This window comes from Salvelinus fontinalis, unplaced genomic scaffold (assembly GCF_029448725.1).
Source record: "Salvelinus fontinalis isolate EN_2023a unplaced genomic scaffold, ASM2944872v1 scaffold_0001, whole genome shotgun sequence".
Lineage (NCBI taxonomy): Eukaryota > Metazoa > Chordata > Actinopteri > Salmoniformes > Salmonidae > Salvelinus > Salvelinus fontinalis.
Window position 1 is genome coordinate 2,276,521 of NW_026600210.1, and position 26,038 is coordinate 2,302,558.

Sequence of the window (26,038 nt, forward strand, 5' to 3'; positions counted from 1 at the left end):
AGAGGATAACCCCAATATTAACCCTAACCTAGAGGATAACCATAATATTAACCCTAACCTAGAGGATAACCACAATATTAACCCAACTAGAGGATAACCCCAATATTAACCCTAACCTAGAGGATAACCACAATATTAACCCTAACCTAGAGGATAAGCACAATATTAACCCTAGAGGATAACCACAATATTAACCCTAGAGGATAACCCCAATATTAACCCTAACCTAGAGGATAACCACAATATTAACCCCAACCTAGAGGATAACCCCAATATTAACCCTAACCTAGAGGATAACCACAATATTAACCCTAGAGGATAACCCCAATATTAACCCTAACCTAGAGGATAACCACAATATTAACCCTAGAGGATAACCCCAATATTAACCCTAACCTAGAGGATAACCACAATATTAACCCTAGAGGATAACCCCAATATTAACCCTAACCTAGAGGATAACCCCAATATTAACCCTAACCTAGAGGATAACCACAATATTAACCCTAACCTAGAGGATAACCACAATATTAACAATAGAAGATAACCACAGTATTAACCCTAACCTAGAGGATAACCACAATATTAACCCTAGAGGATAACCACAATATTAACCCTAGAGGATAACCCCAATATTAACCCTAACCTAGAGGATAAGCACAATATTAACCCCAACCTAGTTGATAACCCCAATATTAACCCTAACCTAGAGGATAACCACAATATTAACCCTAGAAGATAACCACAATATTAACCCCAACCTAGAGGATAACCACAATATTAACCCTAGAGGATAACCACATTAACCCCAACCTAGAGGATAACCACAATATTAACCCTAACCTAGAGGATAACCCCAATATTAACCCTAGAGGATAACCCCAATATTAACCCTAGAGGATAACCCCAATATTAACCCTAGAGGATAACCCCAATATTAACCCTAGAGGATAACCCCAATATAACCCTAGAGGATAACCCCAATATTAACCCTAGAGGATAACCACAATATTAACCCTAGAGGATAACCCCAATATTAACCCTAGAGGATAACCCCAATATTAACCCTAGAGGATAACCCCAATATTAACCCTAGAGGATAACCACAATATTAACCCTAGAGGATAACCCCAATATTAACCCTAGAGGATAACCCCAATATTAACCCTAACCTAGAGGATAACCACAATATTAACCCTAGAGGATAACCACAATATTAACCCTAGAGGATAACCCCAATATTAACCCTAACCTAGAGGATAATCCCAATATTAACCCTAACCTAGAGGATAACAACAATATTAACCCTAGAGGATAACCACAATATTAACCCTAGAGGATAACCCCAATATTAACCCCAACCTAGAGGATAATCCCAATATTAACCCTAACCTAGAGGATAACCACAATATTAACCCTAACCTAGAGGATAACCACAATATTAACCCTAGAGGATAACCCCAATATTAACCCCAACCTAGAGGATAACCCCAATATTAACCCTAGAAGATAACCACAATATTAACCCTAGAGGATAACCCCAATATTAACCCTAACCTAGAGGATAACCATAATATTAACCCTAACCTAGAGGATAACCACAATATTAACCCTAACCTAGAGGATAACCACAATATTAACCCTAGAGGATAACCACAATATTAACCCTAACCTAGAGGATAACCACAATATTAACCCTAGAGGATAACCACAATATTAACCCTAGAGGATAACCCCAATATTAACCCTAACCTAGAGGATAACCCCAATATTAACCCTAGAGGATAACCACAATATTAACCCTAGAGGATAACCACAATATTAACCCTAGAGGATAACCACAATATTAACCCTAGAGGATAACCACAATATTAACCCTAGAGGATAACCCCAATATTAACCCAACCTAGAGGATAACCACAATATTAACCCTAGAGGATAACCCCAATATTAACCCTAACCTAGAGGATAACCACAATATTAACCCTAGAGGATAACCACAATATTAACCCCAACCTAGAGGATAACCATAATATTAACCCCAACCTATAGGATAACCCCAATATTAACCCTAGAGGATAACCACAATATTAACCCTAACCTAGAGGATAATCCCAATATTAACCCTAACCTAGAGGATAACCACAATATTAACCCTAGAGGATAACCACAATATTAACCCTAACCTAGAGGATAATCCCAATATTAACCCTAACCTAGAGGATAACCACAATATTAACCCTAGAGGATAACCACAATATTAACCCTAGAGGATAACCACAATATTAACCCTAACCTAGAGGATAATCCCAATATTAACCCTAACCTAGAGGATAACCACAATATTAACCCTAGAGGATAACCCCAATATTAACCCCAACCTAGAGGATAACCACAATATTAACCCTAGAGGATAACCACAATATTAACCCTAACCTAGAGGATAATCCCAATATTAACCCTAACCTAGAGGATAACCACAATATTAACCCTAGAGGATAACCACAATATTAACCCTAGAGGATAACCACAATATTAACCCTAACCTAGAGGATAACCACAATATTAACCCTAACCTAGAGGATAACCACAATATTAACCCTAGAGGATAACCCCAATATTAACCCTAACCTAGAGGATAACCACAATATTAACCCTAGAGGATAACCACAATATTAACCCTAACCTAGAGGATAATCCCAATATTAACCCTAACCTAGAGGACAACCACAATATTAACCCTAACCTAGAGGATAACCACAATATTAACCCTAGAGTATAACCCCAATATTAACCCTAGAGGATAACCCCAATATTAACCCTAGAGGATAACCCCAATATTAACCCTAGAGGATAACCCCAATATTAACCCTAGAGGATAACCACAATATTAACCCTAGAGGATAACCCCAATATTAACCCTAACCTAGAGGATAACCACAATATTAACCCTAACCTAGAGGATAACCATAATATTAACCCTAACCTAGAGGATAACCCCAATATTAACCCTAGAGGATAACCACAATATTAACCCTAACCTAGAGGATAATCCCAATATTAACCCTAACCTAGAGGATAACCCCAATATTAAACCTAGAGGATAACCACAATATTAACCCTAGAGAATAACCACAATATTAACCCTAACCTAGAGGATAACCACAATATTAACCCTAGAGGATAACCATAATATCAACCCTAGAGGATAACCATAATATTAACCCTAGAGGATAACCACAATATTAACCCTAGAGGATAATCCCAATATTAACCCTAGAGGATAACCCCAATATTAACCCCAACCTAGAGGATAACCACAATATTAACCCTAGAGGATAACCACATTAACCCTAACCTAGAGGATAACCACAATATTAACCCTAGAGGATAACCCCAATATTAACCCTAGCCTAGAGGATAACCCCAATATTAACCCTAGAGGATAAGCACAATATTAACCCTAGAGGATAACCACATTATTAACCCTAGAGGATAACCCCAATATTAACCCTAACCTAGAGGATAACCACAATATTAACCCTAACCTAGAGGATAACCACAATATTAACCCTAGAGGATAACCATAATATTAACCCTAGAGGATAACCACAATATTAACCCTAGAGGATAACCCCAATATTAACCCTAACCTAGAGGATAACCCCAATATTAACCCTAACTTAGAGGATAACCACAATATTAACCCTAACCTAGAGGATAATCCCAATATTAACCCTAGAGGATAACCCCAATATTAACCCCAACCTAGAGGATAACCACAATATTAACCCTAGAGGATAACCACATTAACCCTAACCTAGAGGATAACCATAATATTAACCCTAGAGGATAACCACAATATTAACCCTAGAGGATAACCACAATATTAACCCTAACCTAGAGGATAACCATAATATTAACCCTAACCTAGAGGATAACCCCAATATTAACCCTAGAGGATAACCACAATATTAACCCTAACCTAGAGGATAATCCCAATATTAACCCTAACCTAGAGGATAACCCCAATATTAAACCTAGAGGATAACCACAATATTAACCCTAGAGAATAACCACAATATTAACCCTAACCTAGAGGATAACCACAATATTAACCCTAGAGGATAACCATAATATCAACCCTAGAGGATAACCATAATATTAACCCTAGAGGATAACCACAATATTAACCCTAGAGGATAATCCCAATATTAACCCTAGAGGATAACCACAATATTAACCCTAACCTAGAGGATAACCACAATATTAACCCTAGAGGATAACCCCAATATTAACCCCAACCTAGAGGATAACCACAATATTAACCCTAGAGGATAACCACATTAACCCTAACCTAGAGGATAACCACAATATTAACCCTAGAGGATAACCCCAATATTAACCCTAGCCTAGAGGATAACCCCAATATTAACCCTAGAGGATAAGCACAATATTAACCCTAGAGGATAACCACATTATTAACCCTAGAGGATAACCCAAATATTAACCCTAACCTAGAGGATAACCACAATATTAACCCTAACCTAGAGGATAACCACAATATTAACCCTAGAGGATAACCATAATATTAACCCTAGAGGATAACCACAATATTAACCCTAGAGGATAACCCCAATATTAACCCTAACCTAGAGGATAACCCCAATATTAACCCTAACTTAGAGGATAACCACAATATTAACCCTAACCTAGAGGATAATCCCAATATTAACCCTAGAGGATAACCCCAATATTAACCCCAACCTAGAGGATAACCACAATATTAACCCTAGAGGATAACCACAATATTAACCCTAACCTAGAGGATAACCACAATATTAACCCTAGAGGATAACCACAATATTAACCCTAGAGGATAACCACAATATTAACCCTAACCTAGAGGATAACCACAATATTAACCCTAGAGGATAACCCCAATATTAACCCTAACCTAGAGGATAACCACAATATTAACCCTAGAGGATAACCACAATATTAACCCTAACCTAGAGGATAACCCCAATATTAACCCTAACCTAGAGGATAATCCCAATATTAACCCTAGAGGATAACCCCAATATTAACCCTAACCTAGAGGATAACCACAATATTAACCCTAGAGGATAACCACAATATTAACCCTAGAGGATAACCCCAATATTAACCCCAACCTAGAGGATAACCACAATATTAACCCTAGAGGATAACCACATTAACCCTAACCTAGAGGATAACCACAATATTAACCCTAGAGGATAACCACAATATTAACCCTAGAGGATAACCCCAATATTAACCCTAACCTAGAGGATAACCACAATATTAACCCTAACCTAGAGGATAACCACAATATTAACCCTAACCTAGAGGATAACCACAATATTAACCCTAGAGGATAACCACAATATTAACCCTAACCTAGAGGATAACCCCAATATTAACCCTAGAGGATAACCACAATATTAACCCTAGAGGATAACCACAATATTAACCCTAACCTAGAGGATAACCACAATATTAACCCTAGAGGATAACCCCAATATTAACCCTAGAGGATAACCCCAATATTAACCCTAACCTAGAGGATAACCACAATATTAACCCTAACCTAGAGGATAACCACAATATTAACCCTAGAGGATAACCACAATATTAACCCTAACCTAGAGGATAACCACAATATTAACCCTAACCTAGAGGATAACCCCAATATTAACCCTAACCTAGAGGATAACCACAATATTAACCCTAGAGGATAACCCCAATATTAACCCTAGAGGATAACCCCAATATTAACCCTAACCTAGAGGATAACCACAATATTAACCCTAGAGGATAACCCCAATATTAACCCTAACCTAGAGGATAACCACAATATTAACCCTAGAGGATAACCACAATATTAACCCTAGAGGATAACCACAATATTAACCCTAACCTAGAGTATAACCCCAATATTAACCCTAGAGGATAACCACAATATTAACCCTAGAGGATAACCACAATATTAACCCTAACTTAGAGGATAACCACAATATTAACCCTAGAGGATAACCCCAATATTAACCCTAGAGGATAACCACAATATTAACCCCAAACTAGAGGATAACCACAATATTAACCCTAACCTAGAGGATAACCCCAATATTAACCCTAACCTAGAGGATAACCCCAATATTAACCCTAACCTAGAGGATAACCCCAATATTAACCCTAACCTAGAGGATAACCACAATATTAACCCTAGAGGATAACCACAATATTAACCCTAGAGGATAACCATAATATTAACCCTAACCTAGAGGATAACCCCAATATTAACCCTAACTTAGAGGATAACCCCAATATTAACCCTAACCTAGAGGATAACCACAATATTAACCCTAGAGGATAAGCACAATATTAACCCTAACCTAGAGGATAACCACAATATTAACCCTAGAGGATAAGCACAATATTAACCCTAACCTAGAGGATAACCACAATATTAACCCTAACCTAGAGGATAACCACAATATTAACCCTAGAGGATAACCACAATATTAACCCTAACCTAGAGGATAACCACAATATTAACCCTAGAGGATAACCACATTAACCCTAACCTAGAGGATAACCACATTAACCCTAACCTAGAGGATAACCACAATATTAACCCTAACCTAGAGGATAACCCCAATATTAACCCTAACCTAGAGGATAACCACATTAACCCTAACCTAGAGGATAACCCCAATATTAACCCTAACCTAGAGGATAACCACAATATTAACCCTAACCTAGAGGATAACCCCAATATTAACCCTAACCTAGAGGATAACCACAATATTAACCCTAGAGGATAACCCCAATATTAACCCTAGAGGATAACCACAATATTAACCCTAACCTAGAGGATAACCACAATATTAACCCTAGAGGATAACCCCAATATTAACCCTAGAGGATAACCACAATATTAACCCTAGAGGATAACCACAATATTAACCCCAACCTAGAGGATAACCACAATATTAACCCTAGAGGATAACCACAATATTAACCCTAGAGGATAACCATAATATTAACCCTAGAGGATAACCACAATATTAACCCTAACCTAGAGGATAACCCCAATATTAACCCCAACCTAGAGGATAACCACAATATTAAGTATTGTTTTAAAAATATAAAATCATACAAGAATAATAAGAAAAACAACAAGAATAAGAAGGAGATCAAGACAAGAAGAAAAAAACCTGTCTCTCTCCTACCTTGGCCTTCAGTCCTTTCAGCTCCCTCTGTAGACTCTCCTTCTCCAGTGCTAGACGCTCCATCTTGCAACACAGGGCCTGGACCTGGCCCTCCCTCTCCAGGAGGAGGGCTTCCATCTGGGCTATGTCCGACTGTGGGAACCCTGGGGCTGGGGCTGACCCTGAGGTTGGTCCTGAGGCTGGGGCTGACCCTGAGGTTGGTCCTGGGGCTGGGGCTGACCCCGAGGTTGGTCCTGAGGCCGACTGTGGGAACCCTGGGGCTGGGGCTGGCCCCGAGGTTGGTCCTGAGGCTTGGGCAGCTCCTGGTCCTAAGGCTGGAGGTGAGGCAGGTACTGGAGTTAATACTGGAGCTGGTGGGGCTGGTCGTATCTCCCTCTGGGTGCTCCTCAATGTCTGCTGAAGCAGTCTGACCAGCTCCTGGTGGAGGAGAGAAGACAGTGGTGGTCCTGTATGGATCAGCTGGTAGAGCATGGCGCTTGACAGCATTGTGAGTTTGATTCCCAGGGCCAACCACATGCAAAATGTATGCAGTAAATCTGTAAATCACTTTGGATAAAAGGCGTCTGCAAAATGGATTACATTTAGATGGTAGTCATTTAGCAGACGCTTACCAAGGAGCAGTAAGGGTTAAGTTCCATAAGGACAAAGCAACATTTTGCTTTGGGGATTTGAACCAGTACACTTTAGGTTACAGGATCAACGCTCTAACCGCTAGGCTACCTGCTACCGTAATGAGTTAGTTACTACTGGGCATGCTGCTACCCTAATGAGTTAGTTACTACTGGGCACGCTGCTACCTGCTACCCTAATGAGTTAGTTACTACTGGGCATGCTGCTACCCTAATGAGTTAGTTACTACTGGGCACGCTGCTACCTGCTACCCTAATGAGTTAGTTACTACTGGGCAAACTGCTACCCTAATGAGTTAGTTACTACTGGGCACGCTGCTACACTAATGAGTTAGTTACTACTGGGCAAACTGCTACCTGCTACCCTAATGAGTTAGTTACTACTGGGCATGCTGCTACCTGCTACCCTAATGAGTTAGTTACTACTGGGCAAACTGCTACCCGCTATCCTAATGAGTTAGTTACTACTGGGCATGCTGCTACCTGCTACCCTAATGAGTTAGCTACTACTGGGCATGCTGCTACCTGCTACCCTAATGAGTTAGTTACTACTGGGCATACTGCTACCTGCTACCCTAATGAGTTAGTTACTACTGGGCATGCTGCTACCTGCTACCCTAATGAGTTAGTTACTACTGGGCATGCTGCTACCTGCTACCCTAATGAGTTAGTTACTACTGGGCATACTGCTACCTGCTACCCTAATGAGTTAGTTACTACTGGGCATGCTGCTACCTGCTACCCTAATGAGTTAGTTACTACTGGGTATGCTGCTACCTGCTACCCTAATGAGTTAGTTACTACTGGGTATGCTGCTACCTGCTACCCTAATGAGTTAGTTACTACTGGGCATGCTGCTACCTGCTACCCTAATGAGTTAGTTACTACTGGGCATACTGCTACCTGCTACCCTAATGAGTTAGTTACTACTGGGCATGCTGCTACCTGCTACCCTAATGAGTTAGTTACTACTGGGCATGCTGCTACCCTAATGAGTTAGTTACTACTGGGCACGCTGCTACCTGCTACCCTAATGAGTTAGTTACTACTGGGCATGCTGCTACCTGCTACCCTAATGAGTTATTTACTACTGGGCATACTGCTACCTGCTACCCTAATGAGTTATTTACTACTGGGCATGCTGCTACCTGCTACCCTAATGAGTTATTTACTACTGGGCATGCTGCTACCTGCTACCCTAATGAGTTAGTTACTACTGGGCATGCTGCTACCCTAATGAGTTAGTTACTACTGGGCACGCTGCTACCCTAATGAGTTAGTTACTACTGGGTATGCTGCTACCTGCTACCCTAATGAGTTAGTTACTACTGGGCATGCTGCTACCTGCTACCCTAATGAGTTAGTTACTACTGGGCATACTGCTACCTGCTACCCTAATGAGTTAGTTACTACTGGGCATGCTGCTACCTGCTACCCTAATGAGTTAGTTACTACTGGGTATGCTGCTACCTGCTACCCTAATGAGTTAGTTACTACTGGGTATGCTGCTACCTGCTACCCTAATGAGTTAGTTACTACTGGGCATGCTGCTACCTGCTACCCTAATGAGTTAGTTACTACTGGGCATACTGCTACCTGCTACCCTAATGAGTTAGTTACTACTGGGCATGCTGCTACCTGCTACCCTAATGAGTTAGTTACTACTGGGCATGCTGCTACCCTAATGACTTAGTTACTACTGGGCATGCTGCTACCTGCTACCCTAATGAGTTAGTTACTACTGGGCATGCTGCTACCCTAATGAGTTAGTTACTACTGGGTATGCTGCTACCCTAATGAGTTAGTTACTACTGGGCATGCTGCTACCCGCTATCCTAATGAGTTAGTTACTACTGGGCATGCTGCTACCTCCTACCCTAATGAGTTAGTTACTACTGGGCATGCTGCTACCTGCTACCCTAATGAGTTAGTTACTACTGGGCATGCTGCTACCTGCTACCCTAATGAGTTAGTTACTACTGGGCATGCTGCTACCCTAATGAGTTAGTTACTACTGGGCACGCTGCTACCCTAATGAGTTAGTTACTACTGGGTATGCTGCTACCTGCTACCCTAATGAGTTAGTTACTACTGGGCATGCTGCTACCTGCTACCCTAATGAGTTAGTTACTACTGGGCAAACTGCTACCTGCTACCCTAATGAGTTAGTTACTACTGGTCACGCTGCTACCCGCTACCCTAATGAGTTAGTTACTACTGGGCATGCTGCTACCCCAATGAGTTAGTTACTACTGGGCATGCTGCTACCTGCTACCCAAATGAGTTAGTTACTACTGGGCATGCTGCTACCCTAATGAGTTAGTTACTACTGGGCATGCTGCTACCCTAATGAGTTAGTTACTACTGGGCATGCTGCTACCCTAATGAGTTAGTTACTACTGGGCATGCTGCTACCTGCTACCCTAATGAGTTATTTACTACTGGGCATGCTGCTACCTGCTACCCTAATGAGTTAGTTACTACTGGGCACGCTGCTACCCTAATGAGTTAGTTACTACTGGGCATGCTGCTACCCTAATGAGTTAGTTACTACTGGGCATGCTGCTACCTGCTACCCTAATGAGTTAGTTACTACTGGGCATACTGCTACCTGCTACTCTAATGAGTTAGTTCCTACTGGGCATGCTGCTACCTGCTACCCTAATGAGTTAGTTACTACTGGGCATGCTGCTACCCTAATGACTTAGTTCCTACTGGGCATGCTGCTACCTGCTACCCTAATGAGTTAGTTACTACTGGGCATGCTGCTACCTGCTACCCTAATGAGTTAGTTACTACTGGGCATGCTGCTACCTGCTACCCTAATGAGTTAGTTACTACTGGGCATGCTGCTACCCTAATGAGTTAGTTACTACTGAGCATGCTGCTACCTGCTACCCTAATGAGTTAGTTACTACTGGGCATGCTGCTACCTGCTACCCTAATGAGTTAGTTACTACTGGGCATGCTGCTACCTGCTACCCTAATGAGTTAGTTACTACTGGGCATGCTGCTACCCTAATGAGTTAGTTACTACTGGGCATGCTGCTACCTGCTACCCTAATGAGTTAGTTACTACTGGGCAAACTGCTACCCGCTATCCTAATGAGTTAGTTACTACTGGGCATGCTGCTACCTCCTACCCTAATGAGTTAGTTACTACTGGGCATGCTGCTACCTGCTACCCTAATGAGTTAGTTACTACTGGGCATGCTGCTACCTGCTACCCTAATGAGTTAGTTACTACTGGGCATGCTGCTACCCTAATGAGTTAGTTACTACTGGGCACGCTGCTACCCTAATGAGTTAGTTACTACTGGGTATGCTGCTACCTGCTACCCTAATGAGTTAGTTACTACTGGGCACGCTGCTACCCTAATGAATTAGTTACTACTGGGCATGCTGCTACCTGCTACCCTAATGAGTTAGTTACTACTGGGCAAACTGCTACCTGCTACCCTAATGAGTTAGTTACTACTGGTCACGCTGCTACCCGCTACCCTAATGAGTTAGTTACTACTGGGCATGCTGCTACCCCAATGAGTTAGTTACTACTGGGCATGCTGCTACCTGCTACCCTAATGAGTTAGTTACTACTGGGCATGCTGCTACCCTAATGAGTTAGTTACTACTGGGCACGCTGCTACCTGCTACCCTAATGAGTTAGTTACTACTGGGCATGCTGCTACCCTAATGAGTTAGTTACTACTGGGCATGCTGCTACCTGCTACCCTAATGAGTTAGTTACTACTTACTGGGCATGCTGCTACCCTAATGAGTTAGTTACTACTGGGCATGCTGCTACCTGCTACCCTAATGAGTTAGTTACTACTGGGCATGCTGCTACCCTAATGAGTTAGTTACTACTGGGCATGCTGCTACCTGCTACCCTAATGAGTTATTTACTACTGGGCATGCTGCTACCTGCTACCCTAATGAGTTAGTTACTACTGGGCACGCTGCTACCCTAATGAGTTAGTTACTACTGGGCATGCTGCTACCCTAATGAGTTAGTTACTACTGGGCATGCTGCTACCTGCTACCCTAATGAGTTAGTTACTACTGGGCATACTGCTATCCTAATGAGTTATTTACTACTGGGCATGCTGCTACCTGCTACCCTAATGAGTTAGTTACTACTGGGCATACTGCTACCTCCTACTCTAATGAGTTAGTTCCTACTGGGCATGCTGCTACCTGCTACCCTAATGAGTTAGTTACTACTGGGCATGCTGCTACCTGCTACCCTAATGAGTTAGTTACTAATGGGCATGCTGCTACCCTAATGAGTTAGCTGCTACCCTAATGAGTAAGTTACTACTGGGCATGCTGCTACCTGCTACCCTAATGAGTTAGTTACTACTGGGCATGCTGCTACCCTAATGACTTAGTTACTACTGGGCATGCTGCTACCTGCTACCCTAATGAGTTAGTTACTAATGGGCATGCTGCTACCCTAATGAGTTAGCTGCTACCCTAATGAGTAAGTTACTACTGGGCATGCTGCTACCTGCTACCCTAATGAGTTAGTTACTACTGGGCACGCTGCTACCTGCTACCCTAATGAGTTAGCTACTACTGGGCATGCTAATAATATTTATTTATTTTATTTCACCTTTATTTAACCAGGTAGGCCATTTGAGAACAAATTCTCATTTACAACTGCGACCTGGCCAAGATAAAGCAAAGCAGTGCGACAAAAACAACAAAATTACAAACAAACGTACAGTCAACAACACAATAGAAAAATCGATGTACAGTGTTTGCAAATATAGGAGATTAGGGAGTTCAGGCAATAAATAGAACATAGAGGCAGAATAATTACAATTTAGCATTAACACTGGAGTGAAAGATGTGCAGATGATGACGTGCAAGTAGAGATACTGGGGTGCAAAAGAGAAAGAGGATCAAAAACAATATGGGGATGAGGTAGTAGGGTGGGCTATTTACAGATTGGCTGTGTACAGGTACAGTGATCGGTAAGCTGCTCTGACAGCTGATGCTTAAAGTTAGTGAGGGAGATGAGTCTCCAGCTTCAGTGAATTTTGCAATTCGTTCCAGTCATTGGCAGCAGAGAACTGGAAGGAAAGGTGGCAAAAGGAAGTGTTAGCTTTGGTGATGACCGGTGAAATATACCTGCTGGAGCGTGTGCTACAGGTGGGTGTTGTTATGGTGACCAGTGAGCTGAGATAAGGCGGGGCTTTACCTAGCAAAGACTTATAGATGACCTGGAGCCAGTGGGTTTGGCGACTAATAGCGAGGGCCAGCCAACGAGAGCATACAGGTCACAGTGGTGGGTAGTATATGGGGCTTTGGTGACAGAACAGATGGCACTGTGATAGACTGCATCCAGTTTGCTGAGTAGGGTGTTGGAGGCTATTTTGTAAATGACATCACCGAAGTCAAGGATGGGTAGGATAGTCAGTTTTACGAGGGTATGTTTGGCAGCATGAGTGAAGGAGGATTTGTTGCAATATAGCAAGCCAATTCTAGATTTAATTTTGGATTGGACATGCTTAATATGAGTCTGGAAGGAGAGTTTACAGTCTAACCAGACACCTAGGTATTTGTCCACATATTCTAAGTCAGAACCTTTTAGAGTAGTGAACCTAGTCGGGCGGGTGGGTGCGGGCAGCATTCGGTTGAAGAGCATGCATTTAGTTTTACTTGCATTTAAAAGCAGTTGGAGACCACGGAAGGAGTGTTGTATGGCATTGAATCTCGTTTCGAGGTTAGTTAACTTCTTTGGGAAAGGGGGGCAGTATTGAGTAGCTTGGATGAATAAGGTGCCCAGAGTAAACTGCTTGTTACCCAGGCCCAGAAGCTATGATATGCCTATAAGTAGTATATTTGGATAGAAAACACTCTAAGGTTTCCAAAACTGTTAAAATAATGTTTGTGAGTATAACAGAACTCATATGGCAGGCGAAAACCTGAGACAAATCCAACCAGGAAGTGGGAAATCTGAGGTTTGTAGTTTCATTTAAGTGATTGCCTATCCAATATGCTGTGTCTATGGGGCCAGATTGCACTTCCCAAGGCTTCCAGCAGATGTCAACAGTCTTTAGAAAGTTGTTTGAGGCTTCTATTGTGGAAGGGGGTCGAATAAGAGCTGTTTCAACAAGTGGACTGGGCTGAGGCCAATGAGTTGTTTACTGGAGGAAGGGGGAGGAATAAGAGCTGTTTCAACAAGTGGACTAGGCTGAGGCCAATGAGTTGTTTACTGGAGGAAGGGGGTCAAATAAGAGCTGTTTCAACAAGTGGACTGGGCTGACGCTAATGAGTTGTTTACTGGAGGAAGGGGGTGGAATAAGAGCTGTTTCAACAAGTGGACTAGGCTGAGGCCAATGAGTTGTTTACTGGAGGAAGGGGGTGGAAATAAGAGCTGTTTCAACAAGTGGACTGGGCTGAGGCCAATGAGTTGTTTACTGGAGGAAGGAGGTGGAATAAGAGCTGTTTCAACAAGTGGACTGGGCTGAGGCCAATGAGTTGTTTACTGGAGGAAGGGGGTGGAAATAAGAGCTGTTTCAACAAGTGGACTGGGCTGAGGCCAATGAGTTGTTTACTGGAGGAAGGGGGTGGAATAAGAGCTGTTTCAACAAGTGGACTAGGCTGAGGCCAATGAGTTGTTTACTGGAGGAAGGGGGTGGAATAAGAGCTGTTTCAACAAGTGGACTGGGCTGAGGCCAATGAGTTGTTTACTGGAGGAAGGGGGTGGAAATAAGAGCTGTTTCAACAAGTGGACTGGGCTGAGGCCAATGAGTTGTTTACTGGAGGAAGGAGGTGGAATAAGAGCTGTTTCAACAAGTGGACTGGGCTGAGGCCAATGAGTTGTTTACTGGAGGAAGGGGGTGGAAATAAGAGCTGTTTCAACAAGTGGACTGGGCTGAGGCCAATGAGTTGTTTACTGGAGGAAGGGGGTGGAATAAGAGCTGTTTCAACAAGTGGACTAGGCTGAGGCCAATGAGTTGTTTACTGGAGGAAGGGGGTGGAATAAGAGCTGTTTCAACAAGTGGACTGGGCTGAGGCCAATGAGTTGTTTACTGCGCGGTCAGGCGGGCACGCCGTTCCTTCTTTTTCCTCTGTAATGAATACGCTATTGTCCCGTTGGAATATTACTGAAGATTTATTATAAAAAGACCCTAAAGATTGATTGTAACCATCTTTTGACATGTTTCTACAAACTGTAATGGAACTCTTTTGACTTTTCGTCTGGATTTTGCGCTCGCGCATTGTGCCTTTGGAATAGTGAACTAAACGGAGGTATTTGGACATAAATATGGACGTAATCGAACAAAACGAACATTTCTTGTGGAAGTGGGAGTCCTGGGAGTGCATTTCGACGAAGATCAACAAAGTGAAGATTTATAATGCTATTTCTGACTTTTGTTGACTGCACAATTTGGCGGGTAACTGTATGGCTTGCTTTGGTGGCTGAACGCTGTACTCAGATTGAATATTGTGCTTTTGCCGTAAAGCTTTTTTGAAATCTGACACAGCGGTTGCATTAAGAACAAGTTTATCTTTAATTCTATGTAAAACATGTATCTTTCATCAAAGTTTATGATGAGTATTTCTGTTATTTGATGTGGCTCTCTGCAATTTCTCCAGATGTTTGGGAGGCATTTTTGAACATGGCGCCAATATAAACTGAGGTTTTTGGATATAAGTATGAACTTTATCGAACAAAACATACATGTATTGTGCAACATTGAGTCCTGGGAGTGTCATCTGATGAAGATCGTCAAAGGTTAGGGATTAATATTTCTGCTTTTTGTTACTCCTCTCTTTGGCTGGAAAAATGGCTTGGTTTTTCTGTGGCTATGTACTGACCTAACATAATCGTTTGGTGTGCTTTCGCCATAAATCCTTTTTGAAATCAGACATGTTGGCTGGATTCACAACAAGTGAAGCTTTAATTTGGTGTCTTTCAGGTGTGATTTCATGAAAGTTAGATTTTATATGTTTGAATTTGGCGCTCTGCATTTTTACTGGCTTTTGACCAAGTGGGACGTTAGCGTCCCACATATCCTAGAGAAGTTAAAGGCTATAAGAACTGGTCGTCTAGTGCGTTCGAAACAGAGTAAAAGGAGCAGATCTCTGGGCGCAGAAGAATAGATTCAAGGCATAATGTACAGACAAGGGTATGGTAGTAAACCTGGGCATTGAATGACGATGAGAGGTTTTGTCACTAGAGGCACCAGATAAGCCAGGTGAGGTCACTGCATGTGTGGGGGGTGGGACAAAAGGGCTATCTAAGGCATTTTGGGCAGGGTAGGGCTGAGGACACGGCGATTCAGACAGCTAGCGGGCCGGGGATAGCAGATGGGCCTTCTGCACCGTTGCAACGGAAGAGCCTGTTGAAACCACCTCGAACGATTACGTCGGCAGACCAGTCATGACGGATCGGCGGGGCTCCGTGTCGGCAGTAAAGGGTCCAAGATTATTAATGCGTATTGCTATGCCCCAAGATGGCGTAGCAATCGGACGTGCGTTTTGTCTTGTCCTGTCCCGTGTAAATATCGTTTTCCTTTTGTTAAATATATTTTGGATATATTTTAATCTCACTTTCCATCTACAGACTGAATATACTCTCCTGCAACCTGCCTCACCCAATGTGGTACGGATCTGCTATTTTTATACTTTAGAACCGGAACCCCATCAGAAGCTAGCTAGTAGTCAGTTAGCCACTGCTAGCGGTCTTCACCGTTAACTCGGACACCAGCCAGCCTCAGCTCGGTCAATACCTGACATTTCTCTACCACTTCTCTGGATTCCTATCGCAAGCTCTGAACCTTTACACCGGATCATCACAGCTAGCTAGCTGCAATACGAGTGGCTACTCCTGGCTAACGTCTCTGTCCCGAAGCAAACGCCAGTTAGCCTTGAGCTAGCCTCAAGCTAGGCCCATCTCCCAGCTAGCTGAAGAAGTCCACCAGCTAATTCTTGGGCTACAATACCTATTGATTGGTTGGTTAATTGTTTAGACCATTGGTAAACCACCTAGAGACAATTTGAATACACTGGGGACTGATTATCTCATCTCCAGGGACATGACAGTAGAGGAACAGGCCAGTGTCAATATGTGTAATGGGCTTTGATGTCTGAAAGATGACACATTCACAACAGTCTGATGGTAATAGAAGCTGTTTAATAGTCAATCTCTCCTGGCTGAAAGTGGAGGAGAGATTGACTTCATCACTACTTTTATTTATGAGAAGTATTGACATGTTGAATGCACCGAGCTGTCTGTCTAAACTAGCAGCACACAGCTGGGACACCCATCCATACCCCACAAGACATGCCACCAGAGGTCTCTTCACAGTCTCCAAGTCCAGAACAGACTATGGGAGGCACACAGTACTACATAGAGCCATGACTACATGGAACTCTATTCCACATCAAGTAACTGACACAAGTAAAAAATTTGATTTAAAAATCAGATTCAAAAAAATGTGTGCGCGAGTTTCTCTATGACCTTACCTTCTGGGAGGTTAACTCTTCAGTCAGGTTGTTGTTCTCCTCGTGGAGGCGTGTCAGTTCCTGTTCCTGGCCCTGGAGTCGGAGCTGCAGCTCATTGGTCCTGCTGCCGTTACACTCCACTGGGGACGTGGTCTGAGAGGAGGGGGAAGAGCTCTCTGCATTGCGTCCTAACCTCCCTGAACCCATTATGTCCCGCAGAGTGGGCCGCTTGGGCCGCAACGACGAACTGCTGCTCCGCCCGAAGTCAAATGTGAACGGAGAACCAATGGAATCTGGGGGTGAGAGGTCAGAGGGAGGGATTACTAGAGATACAGTGACTGCAGTCTTCCTGCATTTTTCAGCATGTTTATACAAAAATATAGATTTAGAGTTTTCCACAAGGATAATAATAATCCACATAACCTTCACTATGTCACCAGGACATATACAGGATACTACCCTCCACAACACTATGTCACCAGGATATATACAGGATACTACCCTCCACAACATAACCTTCACTCCAAATCAAAACTCCAAACCTACAACCTGATATTAACTGGAAGGATTCCCGACTACCAAAGATTCTTGTTCCCAAGGTCTTTGAAACCCCCTCTACCTATCCAGAGGTCATTAAAATACAGTACCCCCTGGGTTAATCTCTACTTTGAACTGTTGTGCAGCTTTACCTCAAATTAAATGACCTCAATAAGAAACAATATTGTTGATTTGATCACATCAAAAGATATCCTCCTTGCAATCTCCAAAATACAACAGCCACAGGACAACTTTGTTTGGACGTCGTAAAGGACCAGTCGTTCGCCGAAACTGAAGAGATATAGCTAGCTAACAACAGTGGACAGAGACTTGCTACGTTAGTTAGCTAGCAAGGAATCTGCCTCCTGAAAAAAAGCGGGTGACACCTACTCCTGTTGCCTGCTGCTTGTATTCCACCTGGCAATCTGTTCACCATCTCCCCCTGTCAGGTACAGGCACCCCCTCCACACCCACCTCTCCCTCTCTTTCGCCTCCAGCACACACACACACCGCAGACTTTGGACTGATCGGAATTTTAGGTAGGCTAATTAACTTGTGAAGCTTAATATGTGAGCTTACTCAGAAACGCTTTAATTAACTAGTATAGACCTACTATTTATTAATTTTATCTCAGACTTTTATAGCCTCCTGGACTCAGAGAGCTACTCTCTCAAGTTATCTTGTTGGGGTGAGTGAATCTTTGAACTTACAATGGCTCGCACCAGTCGTTATATTCTTTTTTATTGTGCTTTCTGCCATTTGTCTCATGACTCCGGCGTGCTTTGTTGACAAAGACCTTGCTTGCTTACCCAACCGTGGGACAGTATGTTTGTTCCCACACTCAGGACTCTGACTCTCTATTGGTTACACGGACTCTCGGCCTCCCATCCTATTCTAACCACCTCTCGCCAGCTTTGTATTCATGTTACCTGATGAAATTGCTGTAAAATAAGATCTTGTTGCCATCTGATGCACATTCAAATGTCATTAAAAAAATCAGCACTGCAGAGCTCTCCCTGTCCTCTGCCGTGCCTTGATTGTATTACTGCTGATGATAATCGGAAATGTGCATGTACACCCTGGCCCATCTACTGTTGCTAGCCACAATTCTGATTTCTGCTCTGATATCTGCTTCACTGATTTCTGCTCTCGTAAAAGCCTGGGTTTTCTGCACGTTAACACTAGAAGCTTATTACCTAAAATGTATCAATTGAAAGTGTGGGTTCACAGCTCCAATCCAGATGTGTTTGTCATTACTGAGACGTGGCTAAGGAAGAGTGTTTTGAATACTGATGTTAACCTTTCTGGTTATAACCTTTTTCAACAAGATAGATCTTCCAAAGGTGGGGGAGTGGCAATCTTTACCAAGGATCATCTTTAGTGCTCGGTTGTCTCCACCGGCCTGTACCCTACCTGCCCTAAGCTCTCTCCTGGCCCCTTACACTAAGTCTGAATTTGTCCTGCTAGGTGACCTAAACTGGGGCATGCTTAAACCACCTGATCAAGTCCTAAAGCAATGGGACTCCCTAAATCTTTATCAGATTATTACCAACCCCACAAGGTATGACACCAAACACCCAGAAAAGGCTACTCTCCTCGATGTTCTCCTCACAAATAATCCTGATAGTTATCAGTCTGGTATTTTCTGTAATGACCTTAGTGATCACTGTTTTACAGCCTGTGTTCGTAATGGCTGCTCAGTGAAACGACCTGTCCTGATTTGTCATAGACGCTTGCTAAGAAACTTTAATGAGGAAGCCTTCCTTCACGAACTGGCCTCTGTAAATTGGTATATATCATTTTTTCTTTAAGGTTGCTGCCCCTATCATCATCGCCAAGCCTATCTCTGGCCTTTTTAACCTGTCTCTCCTTTCTGAGGAGGTTCCCATTGCTTGGAAGGCAGCCACGGTTCATCCTTTCTTTAAAGGGGGAGATCAAGCTGATCCTAACTGTTATAGGCCTATTTCTATTTTGTCCTGTTTATCAAAAGTGTTGTAAACTTGTCAATAATCAACTGGCTGGCTTTCTTGATGTCTAGTATTCTCTCTGGTATGCAATCTGGTTTCCGCTCAGGTTATGGATGTGTCACTGCAACCTTAAAGGTACTCAATGATGTTCCCATTGCCCTTGATTCTAAGCATTGTTGTGCTGCTATTTTTATTGACTTGGCCAAAGATTTTGATACGGTAGACCATTCCATTCTTGTGGGCCGGCTAAGGAGTATTGGTGTCTCTGAGGTGTCTTTGGCCTGGTTTGCTAACTACCTCTCTCAAAGAGTGCAGTGTATAAAGTCAGAAAATCTGCTGTCTCTGCCACTGCCTGTCACCAAGGGAGTACCCCAAGGCTCGATCCTAGGCCCCACGCTCTTCTCAATTTACATCAACAGCATAGCTCAGGCAGTAGGAAGCTCTCTCTTCCATTTATATGGAGATGATACAGTCTTATACTCAGCTGGCCCCTACCCGGCTTTTGTGTTAAACGCTCTACAACAAAGCTTTCTTAGTGTCCAACAAGCTTTCTCTGCCCTTAACCTTGTTCTGAACAAAACAAAGGTCATGTGGTTTGGTAAGAAGAATGCCTCTCTCCACACAGGTGTGATTACGTATTTCATCTAACGGGTGGCATCCATAAGTCTAAATATTCCTGTTACATTGCACAACCTTCAATGTTATGTCATAATTACGTAAAATTCTGGCAAATTAGGCGGCCCAAACTGTTGCATATACCCTGACTCTGCGTGCAATGAACGCACGAGAAGTGATACAATTTCATCTGGTTGATATTGCCTGCTAACCTGGATTTCTTTCAGCTAAATATGCAGGTTTAAAAATATATACTTCTGTGTATTGATTTTAAGAAAGGCATTGATGTTTATGGTTAGGTACACGTTGGAGCAACGATACCCACCGCATCGATTATATGCAACGCAGGACATGCTAGATAAACTAGTAATATCATCAACCATGTGTAGTTAACTAGTGATTGTGATTGATTGATTGATTGTTTTTTATAAGATAAGTTTTATGCTAGCTAGCAACTTACCTTGGCGTCTACTGCATTCGCGTAACAGGCAGGCTCCTCGTGGAGTGCAATGTAATCAGGTGGTTAGAGCGTTGGACTAGTTAACTGTAAGGTTGCAAGATTGAATCCCCCGAGCTGACAAGGTAAAAATCTGTCGCTCTGCCCCTGAACGAGGCAGTTAACCCACCGTTCCTAGGCCGTCGTTGAAAATAAGAATCTGTTCTTAACTGACTTAATAATAAAGGTGTAAAAAAATATATATATAATAATAATAAAATCGGCAAAATCGGTGTCCAAAAATACAGATTTCCGATTGTTATGAAAACTTGAAATCGGCCCTAATTAATCGGCCATTCCGATTAATCCCCTACCTTCCTGCCAAGTAGCAGCTACTTGGGTAGGGGACGGTAGGGGACAGAGCAGGAGGAGGAGGAGGAGGAGGAGGTGGTGGTGAGGGTCAGGAAGGGGACAGAGGGTGAGGAGGAGGAGGAGGTGGTGGTGAGGGTCAGGAAGGGGACAGAGGGTGAGGAGGAGGAGGTGGTGAGGGTCAGGAAGGGGACAGAGGATGAGGAGGAGGAGGAGGAGGTGGTGAGGGTCAGGAAGGGGACAGAGGGTGAGGAGGAGGAGGTGGTGAGGGTCAGGAAGGGGACAGAGGGTGAGGAGGAGGAGGTGGTGAGGGTCAGGAAGGGGACAGAGGATGAGGAGGAGGAGGTGGTGAGGGTCAGGAAGGGGACAGAGGGTGAGGAGGAGGAGGTAGTGAGGGTCAGGAAGGGGACAGAGGGTGAGGAGGAGGAGGAGGTGGTGAGGGTCAGGAAGGGGACAGAGGGTGAGGAGGAGGAGGTGGTGAGGGTCAGGAAGGGGACAGAGGATGAGGAGGAGGAGGTGGTGAGGGTCAGGAAGGGGACAGAGGGTGAGGAGGAGGTGGTGAGGGTCAGGAAGGGGACAGAGGGTGAGAAGGAGGTGGTGAGGGTCAGGAAGGGGACAGAGGGTGAGGAGGAGGTGGTGAGGGTCAGGAAGGGGACAGAGGGTGAGGAGGAGGTGGTGGTGAGGGTCAGGAAGGGGACAGAGGATGAGGAGGAGGTGGTGAGGGTCAGGAAGGGGACAGAGGGTGAGGAGGAAGTGGTGAGGGTCAGGAAGGGGACAGAGGGTGAGGAGGAGGAGGTGGTGAGGGTCAGGAAGGGAACAGAGAGTGAGGAGGAGGAGGTGGTGAGGGTCAGGAAGGGGACAGAGGATGAGGAGGAGGAGGAGGTGGTGAGGGTCAGGAAGGGGACAGAGGATGAGGAGGAGGAGGTGGTGAGGGTCAGGAAGGGGACAGAGGGTGAGGAGGAGGAGGAGGTGGTGAGGGTCAGGAAGGGAACAGAGGATGAGGAGGAGGAGGTGGTGGTGAGGGTCAGGAAGAGGACAGAGGGTGAGGAGGTGAGGGTCAGGAAGGGGACAGAGGGTGAGGAGGAGGAGGTGGTGAGGGTCAGGAAGGGGACAGAGGGTGAGGAGGTGAGGGTCAGGAAGGGGACAGAGGGTGAGGAGGAGGAGGTGGTGAGGGTCAGGAAGGGGACAGAGGGTGAGGAGGTGAGGGTCAGGAAGGGGACAGAGGGTGAGGAGGAGGAGGTGGTGAGGGTCAGGAAGGGGACAGAGGATGAGGAGGAGGAGGTGGTGAGGGTCAGGAAGGGGACAGAGGATGAGGAGGAGGAGGTGGTGGTGAGGGTCAGGAAGGGGACAGAGGATGAGGAGGAGGAGGTGGTGGTGAGGGTCAGGAAGGGGACAGAGAGTGAGGAGGAGGAGGAGGTGGTGAGGGTCAGGAAGGGGACAGAGGGTGAGGAGGAGGAGGAGGAGGTGGTGAGGGTCAGGAAGGGGACAGAGAGTGAGGAGGAGGAGGTAGTGAGGGTCAGGAAGGGGACAGAGGATGAGGAGGAGGTGGTGGTGAGGGTCAGGAAGGGGACAGAGGATGAGGAGGAGGAGGTGGTGAGGGTCAGGAAGGGGACAGAGGATGAGGAGGAGGAGGTGGTGAGGGTCAGGAAGGGGACAGAGGATGAGGAGGAGGAGGTGGTGAGGGTCAGGAAGGGGACAGAGGGTGAGGAGGAGGAGGAGGTGGTGAGGGTCAGGAAGGGGACAGAGGATGAGGAGGAGGAGGAGGAGGTGGTGAGGGTCAGGAAGGGGACAGAGGATGAGGAGGAGGAGGTGGTGAGGGTCAGGAAGGGGACAGAGGGTGAGGAGGAGGAGGTGGTGAGGGTCAGGAAGGGGACAGAGGGTGAGGAGGAGGTGGTGATGGTCAGGAAGGGGACAGAGGGTGAGGAGGAGGAGGAGGTGGTGGTGAGGGTCAGGAAGGAGACAGAGGGTGAGGAGGATGAGGAGGAGTTGGTGAGGAAGAGGACAGAGGGTGAGGAGGAGGAGGCGGTGGTGAGGGTCAGGAAGGGGACAGAGGGTGAGGAGGAGGAGGTGGTGGTGGTGAGGGTCAGGAAGGGGACAGAGGGTGAGGAGGAGGAGGTGGTGAGGGTCAGGAAGGGGACAGAGAGTGAGGAGGAGGAGGTGGTGAGGGTCAGGAAAGGGACAGAGGGTGAGGAGGAGGAGGAGGAGGAGGTGGTGAGGGTCAGGAAGGGGACAGAGGGTGAGGAGGAGGAGGTGGTGAGGGTCAGGAAGGGGACAGAGGGTGAGGAGGAGGAGGTGGTGAGGGTCAGGAAGGGGACAGAGGATGAGGAGGAGGAGGTGGTAAGGGTCAGGAAGGGGACAGAGGATGAGGAGGAGGAGGTGGTGAGGGTCAGGAAGGGGACAGAGGGTGAGGAAGAGGAGGAGGTGGTGAGGGTCAGGAAGGGGACAGAGGATGAGGAGGAGGAGGTGGTGGTGAGGGTCAGGAAGAGGACAGAGGGTGAGGAGGAGGAGGTGGTGGTGAGGGTCAGGAAGGGGACAGAGGGTGAGGAGGAGGTGGTGGTGAGGGTCAGGAAGGGGACAGAGGATGAGGAGGAGGAGGAGGAGGTGGTGGTGAGGGTCAGGAAGGAGACAGAGGGTGAGGAGGAGGAGATGGTGGTGGTGAGGGTCAGGAAGGAGACAGAGGAGGAGGAGGAGGTGGTGGTGAGGGTCAGGAAGGGGACAGAGGGTGAGGAGGAGGAGGTGGTGAGGGTCAGGAAGGGGACAGAGGGTGAGGAGGAGGAGGTGGTGGTGGTGAGGGTCAGGAAGGAGACAGAGGAGGAGGAGGAGGTGGTGGTGAGGGTCAGGAAGGGGACAGAGGGTGAGGAGGAGGAGGTGGTGAGGGTCAGGAAGGGGACAGAGGGTGAGGAGGAGGAGGTGGTGAGGGTCAGGAAGGGGACAGAGGGTGAGGAGGAGGTGGTGAGGGTCAGGAAGGGGACAGAGGGTGAGGAGGAGGAGGTGGTGAGGGTCAGGACGGGGACAGAGGGTGAGGAGGAGGAGGAGGTGGTGAGGGTCAGGAAGGGAACAGAGGATGAGGAGGAGGAGGTGGTGGTGAGGGTCAGGAAGAGGACAGAGGGTGAGGAGGTGAGGGTCAGGAAGGGGACAGAGGGTGAGGAGGAGGAGGTGGTGAGGGTCAGGAAGGGGACAGAGGGTGAGGAGGTGAGGGTCAGGAAGGGGACAGAGGGTGAGGAGGAGGAGGTGGTGAGGGTCAGGAAGGGGACAGAGGATGAGGAGGAGGAGGTGGTGAGGGTCAGGAAGGGGACAGAGGATGAGGAGGAGGAGGTGGTGGTGAGGGTCAGGAAGGGGACAGAGGATGAGGAGGAGGAGGTGGTGAGGGTCAGGAAGGGGACAGAGGATGAGGAGGAGGAGGTGGTGGTGAGGGTCAGGAAGGGGACAGAGGGTGAGGAGGAGGAGGTGGTGAGGGTCAGGAAGGGGACAGAGGATGAGGAGGAGGAGGTGGTGGTGAGGGTCAGGAAGGGGACAGAGGGTGAGGAGGAGGTGGTGGTGGTGAGGGTCAGGAAGGGAACAGAGGATGAGGAGGAGGAGGTGGTGGTGAGGGTCAGGAAGAGGACAGAGGGTGAGGAGGAGGAGGTGGTGGTGAGGGTCAGGAAGGGGACAGAGGGTGAGGAGGAGGTGGTGGTGAGGGTCAGGAAGGAGACAGAGGGTGAGGAGGAGGAGGTGGTGGTGGTGAGGGTCAGGAAGGGGACAGAGGAGGAGGAGGAGGAGGAGGTGGTGAGGGTCAGGAAGGGGACAGAGGGTGAGGAGGAGGAGGAGGAGGTGGTGAGGGTCAGGAAGGGGACAGAGAGTGAGGAGGAGGAGGTGGTGAGGGTCAGGAAGGGGACAGAGGATGAGGAGGAGGAGGTGGTGAGGGTCAGGAAGGGGACAGAGAGTGAGGAGGAGGAGGAGGTGGTGAGGGTCAGGAAGGGGACAGAGGGTGAGGAGGAGGAGGAGGAGGTGGTGAGGGTCAGGAAGGGGACAGAGAGTGAGGAGGAGGAGGTGGTGAGGGTCAGGAAGGGGACAGAGGATGAGGAGGAGGAGGTGGTGAGGGTCAGGAAGGGGACAGAGAGTGAGGAGGAGGAGGTGGTGAGGGTCAGGAAGGGGACAGAGGATGAGGAGGTGGTGAGGGTCAGGAAGGGGACAGAGGATGAGGAGGAGGAGGTGGTGAGGGTCAGGAAGGGGACAGAGGATGAGGAGGAGGAGGTGGTGAGGGTCAGGAAGGGGACAGAGGATGAGGAGGAGGAGGTGGTGAGGGTCAGGAAGGGGACAGAGGATGAGGAGGAGGAGGTGGTGAGGGTCAGGAAGGGGACAGAGGGTGAGGAGGAGGAGGAGGTGGTGAGGGTCAGGAAGGGGACAGAGGATGAGGAGGAGGAGGTGGTGAGGGTCAGGAAGGGGACAGAGGATGAGGAGGAGGAGGTGGTGAGGGTCAGGAAGGGGACAGAGGGTGAGGAGGAGGAGGTGGTGAGGGTCAGGAAGGGGACAGAGGGTGAGGAGGAGGTGGTGATGGTCAGGAAGGGGACAGAGGGTGAGGAGGAGGAGGAGGAGGAGGTGGTGGTGAGGGTCAGGAAGGAGACAGAGGGTGAGGAGGAGGAGGTGGTGGTGGTGAGGGTCAGGAAGGGGACAGAGGGTGAGGAGGATGAGGAGGAGTTGGTGAGGAAGAGGACAGAGGGTGAGGAGGAGGAGGCGGTGGTGAGGGTCAGGAAGGGGACAGAGGGTGAGGAGGAGGAGGTGGTG

The 26,038-nt window shown here is 46.3% G+C and overlaps 1 protein-coding gene across 1 annotated transcript in view; it reads right to left on the minus strand.

The window, feature by feature from the left end:
• The window catches only part of tbc1d2b (TBC1 domain family, member 2B), a 170,453-nt gene that overhangs the window by 89,456 nt on the left and 54,959 nt on the right, over nt 1–26,038 (minus strand). Inside the window, exons 5-6 of the mRNA XM_055910098.1 lie at nt 17,372–17,643; nt 7,245–7,676 (exon numbers count right to left, since the gene is read on the minus strand). Coding sequence (XP_055766073.1) covers nt 7,245–7,676; nt 17,372–17,643 — 704 coding nt within the window. The remainder of the gene's footprint in view (nt 1–7,244; nt 7,677–17,371; nt 17,644–26,038) is intronic.